The 7,047-nt window shown below is 44.7% G+C and overlaps 1 protein-coding gene across 6 annotated transcripts in view; it reads left to right on the top strand.

Moving 5' to 3' along the window:
• Nucleotides 1-4,205: 4,205 nt before the first annotated feature.
• APH1B (aph-1B gamma-secretase subunit) overlaps nt 4,206-7,047 on the top strand; it is a 112,307-nt gene continuing 109,465 nt past the window's right edge. For 3 of the 6 annotated variants that reach the window (XM_073303577.2, XM_073303578.2, XM_073303579.2), the window contains exons 1-2: nt 4,207-4,489; nt 5,890-6,060. In XM_073303577.2, coding sequence (XP_073159678.2) covers nt 4,377-4,489; nt 5,890-6,060 — 284 coding nt within the window. In that variant the 5' untranslated portion in view covers nt 4,207-4,376. Of the gene's footprint in view, nt 4,490-5,889; nt 6,061-7,047 lie in introns of all 6 variants that reach the window. The other 3 variants (XR_012153960.2, XM_073303581.2, XM_073303580.2) reach the window with 2 other exon arrangements.

Below are 7,047 nucleotides of genomic sequence, written 5' to 3'. Positions count from 1 at the left end.
ATTCTGCAACTCAAATATCTGGCTCCTTCATGTTTCCAACACATAAAGATATTATGCTTTGAAGTGGTACAGGAGGTGTTGTTACACAGTAGGAAAGGAGCTACTTGTACCTACCTACAAAAATGGAAGAGAGATCAAATCTGGTGTCCGCCCAAAGGCATCAACCTGAATGCAGCCACACTACCGATGCTCCTGAACTATCTGTTGACTGAGCTGCTCTATCAGCTCAGTAAAGGTTCACTTAGCAGCAATTTCAACCTTCCACCAGCAGGTAGGATACTCAATTATGTGGATTGAAGCCTTTCAAGATCCATTGTCTGTTAAGTGCTTCTTGATTGGGCACTTAACTTGCAAATTCCTTTCTAAAGAAGCTGACTAAATGCCTTACTAAGGCATTTTTAAGGCACTTTTAAATTACTAAGGCTATTTAAAATCAAACATATATACAGCAATATTCATAACTTTGAATACAATAACGACACATGCATACAAATAGGATGAATAAATTCAGTAAATCATAACCTTTACAGAGATGTTACATGGCATATGTAGCATAAAACCTATTCCAGTTATGTCATATATATATAAAAGCATATTTCCATAAAGCCTTAGGGGGTCCACCGTCACACTCACTTTTCCATAAAGACGGCATTCCTGATTGCCATTATCTCAGCAAGAAGGATACGGGAGATGATAGCTCTGAGGGCACATTCCCTTCCTTCACTGTGTTCTTCTCCAACAAGAAAGAGTACTTGTGGCACCTTAGAGACTAACCAATTTATTTGAGCATAAGCTTTCGTGAGCTACAGCTCACTTCATCGGATGCATACTGTGGAAAGTGTAGAAGATCTTTTTATACACATAAAGCATGAAGAAATACCTCCTCCCACCCCACTCTCCTGCTGGTAATAGCTTATCTAAAGTAAGGAGAGTGATCACTTTAGATAAGCTATTACCAGCAGGAGAGAAGGGTGGGAGGAGATATTTCTTCATGCTTTGTGTGTAAAAAGATCTTCTACACTTTCCACAGTATGCATCCGATGAAGTGAGCTGTAGCTCACGAAAGCTTATGCTCAAATTGGTTAGTCTCTAAGGTGCCACACGTACTCCTTTTCTTTTTGCGAATACAGACTAACACAGCTGTTACTCTGAAACTTCTCCAACAAGGTCGCTTTTTTAGACCACATCTGAAGTTCACTTCCAAGGTGACTTCCGCTTTTCATATAAATCCACTTATTCAACTTCTGACCTTTTATCCTAAACCTCATCAGGATAACAGGGAAGCCATCCTCCATACACTCAGGGGGAGGAGAGCCTTGACCTTCTATTTGTACAGAACAAGAGCTTTCAGAAAATCTCAGACTCTCTTCCTCTCCATTGCAGATAAATCAAAAGGTATAGCAGTTTCAACTCCAAGGCTCTCCAAATGGGTATCAAACTGTATCAAGCTCTGTTGCCAGATGTATAATGTAGCACCCCCATCTTCAATACATATTCACTCTACGAGATTGGTCTTCTCTTCCATCACCTTCTCCAAGGGTATCCCTATATCGGAAATCTGCAGAGTGGCTACCTGGTCATCTGCCCATACCTTTGCAGACCGTTATGCCATCCTCAGGGACTTGGCTGCAGGTGCAGATTCGGAGTTGGTGCGATCATCTATAACAGACTTGACTCTGAAGCCCCAGCCTCCAGTGGTGGGCACTGCTCAGGAGTCACCTACCGGGATGCACCCATAGGGACGCTATTAAAAGAAAAAGAAGTTACTCAGCTTGTGCAGTGACAATGGTTCTTTGAGATGTGTCCCTATAGGTGCTCCAGGACCCACCCTCCTCCCTTTACTTCAGAATTCTAGTAGTTGACTCTGGGGTAGAGAAGGAACTAAGGAGGGATTGCCTGTGGGTGCTGGCTAGCCTCATGACAGGCGGGAACAGTGCATGCACGGTCGGTACAGACTGTGACCAATCAGCAGTGCAGGGACACAGACACACCAACAGTGGAGCACCCATAGGGGGACACATCTCGAAGAAACGTCATTACTGCACAAGGTAACTGCTTATGTGAAAACTCTTCAGTTTTTATAATCAGAAACTTTTTGTAAAGCCCTTTTATTTAGTTTGCCACCGTGGTTTAAAAACTCTAAAATACTTCTTAGGGATCTTGTATACAGTGGTGACACTCAATTTTTTAAACACTATTTATACCATAATGAATAAGTATCATCAAGACACGACAAAAATAAATGGAGCTCTTTTACAAGACCAGTTTGAATAAAGGTGTTTATCTACTAGCCGGGGTAGAGGTTGGTGAAGGAACATGGAATCGCAACCACTAAAAGTTACTGCTGTATACTCTACATAGAGTTTACTTTTCAGCCGTCTACTATGATACACTACATATTAATTTTTCTTTCTAAAATTTTTTTTGCATATTCTCAATGGATGGCATATCCGTGTTAAGTTGCCAGAGATGACTGTACCCATATAATGACAGGTTTCAGAGTAGCAGCCGTGTTAGTCTGTATTTGCAAAAAGAAAAGGAGTACTAGGGGCACTTTAGAGACTAACCAATTTATTCCATCATAAGCTTTCGGTGAGCGACAGCTCACTTCATCAAGTGAGCTGTAGCTCACGAAAGCTTATGCTCAAATAAATTGGTTAGTCTCTAAAGTGCCCCTAGTACTCCTTTTCTTTGTACCCATATAGGACCTTCTCCAAGCATAATAAATGTAGAATTACAACAACATGCTTATGTAATAACTTAGTGAATCCCAGTTGCATTAAAATGTACCATTCTTTTCTAGTTCGCTCTTTATGAAACTAGTTCCATAGATTTGTTGAGCATATGGCTTTCAGTGGGATGTAATCCACTACTCGGCTCAGTTAAAATTTTCTCTTTTATTTATCTTTCTGCCAATAGAGGAAGGAGCTGACTTGTAAATTCTGCTCTTGAATCTACAGTATTATATTCTCTCCTGTAATTCTGCATGAAGGTATCATCTTCCAGCTGAATGTAAAGGAGTTCTGTGAACACTCAGTAATGGCTGTTGACTTCCTCCATTTGATTTTTAAACTCTCTTTCTTGTACTCTTTCTGAATCTGGCTATTCCGTGGCCTATGTGAAATGAATTTAGTCTTACCTATCTGCAGAGGAGTGGAGTATGCACATTACAAAATGACCACTAGGATCCCTGAAGGCTTATACAGGGGAAATAATCCCTCAAATTCAAATAATGTTGAAGTTAGGTCATCTGGAGCTCATCTGTGTAGGAAAACATGACCACTTTAGACAGGGTTTAAATTAAGTGGCCCCTCTAACTTAGTCTTGGCACTCTGTAGCAGTGTGGAAGGGCCTCTATTGCTGCCTATTCACTACCTCATCTTGGAATAAATAAGAAGGCACCTTTCATAAGTGCTACATTCATTAAACTCTTATAAATTTTCAGGGGCTTTTCTAAGAAGACTTCAGCTATGTGTTTGTCTCGACTGGAGTTCATCCATGTGACTAAATAGAGGGGAAAAATTACCTTCTGCTTCCCAAACTGAACTTCCAGTTTTTCTTATTTAATTCAGGATCTCCTTTTTTAAGCTGCATGACAGGTATATTTAGCATATTTCATTATAATCAAGAATGTTTCCAGTTCCTTAAGTTACTTTTTTTTTTTTTTCCAGGCAACATATGTCCAGCCCTTCCCTTCCTGTATAGCTGTGTTAGCATGAGTTCTTAGGTGAAGGCTAGGATTTTTGGACGAATGTAGGGGAGTTCTTTTCTTGAGCTAGTTGCTCACTATCACTTCATAACCTAGTGATCATCTTACCTAGTAAGCAAAAACACTGTCTGTCTTTAGGATGTAGTGCACGGGCCCTGTAGGCTTTATAGCCAGCAGCTTGATGGGGACCCAGGGGGTTGTGGTAGCTCCTACTGTCAAGGGACTATTGAAGGAGCTGGTGCTAAGCATACATCACCTCAAGCCAGCAGTAGTGAGGACTGTGCTGGAAAGGGCTAGCCCAGCCCTCCTCCAGCCTGACTCCTATGCCACAGCTAGAGCTTGGGTCAAGTCCTCAGGCTCACCCTGAGCCCGCCCCACGTGCACGTCTCCCACCTCCCCCTGCCAGCCCTGGTCCCACCACGAGGGCTGTGGTCCTGTGGCCTTGCGGGGGGGGGAGAATGCGCTGCTCTGAGGAGCCACACCCCAGCCAGTGAGCCGGTTCCCTGCGTGGGCGCCAGGGCTCAGCTGTTCCCTCCGCCAGAGTGTGCGCGGGGGGGGAGACGGGGTGGCGCCCGCGCGAGGCCGAAGCCCTGGGTCGGGCTCCAGCCCACCAAGGGGCCGCAGCAGCGGTGGCTTTGGCCTGGGGGCGTGTCCAGGCTCCTCAGCCATGACCGCGGCAGTGTTCATTGGGTGCAGCCTCATCGCCTTCGGGCCGGCGCTGGCTTTGTGCGTCTGCACCATCGCCGCCGAACCGCTGCGCCTTGTCTTCCTCATCGCTGGGTGAGCCGGGCCGGGCCGGGCCGGGCCGGGCCTGGCCTGGGGGGAGGGGAGCGACAGCTGCCTGGGGCCTCCTGAGGCCGCTCGGCAGTGACATAGCGCCTGGGCAGCGGCAGGTGGGGAGGCCCCTAGCTCTCCTCGCCCCCACGGGCGTCAGCCCCTTTCCCCGCCTTGACAGGAGGAACCCCTCGTCCTCCTGCCTCGGGCGTCAGCCCCTCTCTCTCCGCCACCTCGACAGGAGATACCCCGAGACTGTCCTCAGCCCGGGGGCTGCCCGCCCTCTGCTGTTGATGGTAGAAGCCCCCTGACCCCACCCTGTGGCACGAATCCCACCTCCCGGCGGGAGAAACCCCCAGACCTAGACTGTATTTGACGTTGTGACCTCAGATCGCACCTGAGTGTATCAGCCTCCTGATCCACTAAAGCCGGAGAGAGGTTGCGTCTCTGTAAAACAGCAGGACCTCTCCCCTCCCCCACAAAGGTCTGACACACACCCCGGTTAGGGGGAAGTTAGGGGTGTGGGGAACACCATCCTAGTACTAAGGTATGAGCCCCGCACTTCAGGAAGTTGGGTTTAGTGGCACATGTGGGGGACCCTAGCCCCCACTCCAGCTGTGGAGAGCACTAGAGGACTAACCCTTATTAAAGGATCACATTCTCCAGTGATAGCCCTTAGTGATGTTTATATGAAGCAGACAACAGGAGCAGGGGTATCACTGGAGAATAAGGATTGGAGGGGGGCCGTGTCCAGACAGTTGTGATTCTAAGTTGGGTGAACGCCTGGGTGCTATAGACCACATAGCAATGATGACAACCCTATGCTACCAAGAATTTGCTCCCAAAGATCAGGGTTAAAACCATGTCTAGGAGCCATTCCCAAGTGCCTTGGCTCTGGTAGGAAATAGATGTTAGCAAAAATAGTTTTTCGCAGCAGTGCCCTTATAACTCCTATGGAAAATAACATAGCCCAGTCAAAACCTTTTCACTGTTGTCTCAGGCAGCATGATTGAGAGTGGTCAGTCCACTTCCTGCAACAGTTCAGTTTTCTTGTATAGTCAAGGCTCTCAAATGGTTTTCTGAAACCATTTTAATCACAGTATGCTCTGTCTACATTGGGGGTAAAACTGTTAGTCTAAGCTGTTTTTAAAATTAGTTTTTCAAATAATTTATTAGCATGGTAAATGGGGTCTGTGGGAGGGTATGTTTACTTTGTCACCCACTTCAAGACAGGTCTCCCTTGTCAATGCATCCGCTGCAGTGAGGAGTCCCTTATTAGAGATTTAAATACACAAGCTATGGAATCTTTTTATTTATTTTTTTTGGTAATTGAATAGTATGAATGATGGATTGTCTCCTCTCTTCCCTGCTTCCCCTTCCTTTTTTTTTTTTTTTTTTAACTCTAGAGGTTTCTTCTGGCTGGTCTCGTTGCTGCTTTCTTCCCTTGTATGGTTCATTGCAGTGCAGATTGGTGGGAGCAATAGTGCATCAGTACAGAAAAATTTGCTCATCTTTGGAGTGGTGTTCTCTGTCCTGCTCCAGGAAGTCTTCCGATTTGCCTATTACAAACTGTTAAAGTAAGTTAAATGTTTCTGGTGTCTCTTAGGCCTTGTCTACACTGCCACTTATAGTGCTGCGACTGTCTCGCTTAGGGGTGTGAAAAAACACCCCCCTGAGCTCTGCAAGTTTCAGTGCTGTAAAGTGGCAGTGTAGACAGTGCACCAGCGCTGGGAGCTGCTCCCCCGTTGGGGGTGGTTATTTTACAGCTCTGGGAGAGCACTCTCCCAGCACTGGTGCCGCAACTACATAGCAATGTTAAAGTGCTGCCACAGCAGCGTTTTAACGTTGCTTGTGAAGACGTACCCTTCCTCTTTCGAGGATCGTACTGAATAGGTAGCCTGTAGTATGTCAGCACTCCTCTTACGGCCTCACCAGTTTCTGCATAGTTGGGGATTTAATAAGTTTGAAGTTCTTATGTTACAAAGAAAACTTTCTAAACGTGACTTGAAAATCAGATTTGAAAGTGTTGTACTATCTTCAGATTGAAGATTAATTTGTCTGTTGGGTTTGTTATTTTTATCAATGTATGAGTGTTATCTTTCCTATAATAAGACTATCCTTGGGTATAGAAAGAATTTAAAAATAAATAACTTGGGTCTCATCTGTCAATGATCTCCATAAAAAAATCTTGATTGTTAATTAGAACAAACTCCAGTGTTTCAGCCTTGTATCTTGACATTTTTGTGAATTATTGTCATCCCCCACCTGTGAGTTTTCCAGAATTTCTGATTCCTCACTGCTATATCAGTAATTTAGTTATTAAAAACTCAGATTAAATCTTTGATCCTATATCCCTAAGCAAAATGAAGTCTGAGAAATATAGCATCTAGGAAAAAGTTTTAAAATACAATGTTTTTATTTCTTTAAATTCCATCTAAGCCTGAATACAAAATTAGGTTGGAAAACTGGGGGAACTGAGTAATAGTGTCGTATGGTAGCATTTTAGATCATGATAATTTACATCCTGTGAATGCTGTAGAAACAGCAGTTGAGTGAACATGGCT

Source organism: Lepidochelys kempii, chromosome 10 (genome assembly GCF_965140285.1).
Source record: "Lepidochelys kempii isolate rLepKem1 chromosome 10, rLepKem1.hap1, whole genome shotgun sequence".
In the NCBI taxonomy this organism is placed as follows: Eukaryota; Metazoa; Chordata; order Testudines; family Cheloniidae; genus Lepidochelys; species Lepidochelys kempii.
Note: the sequence above shows the minus strand (reverse complement) of the source record. Positions and strands in the feature narration are given on the sequence as shown.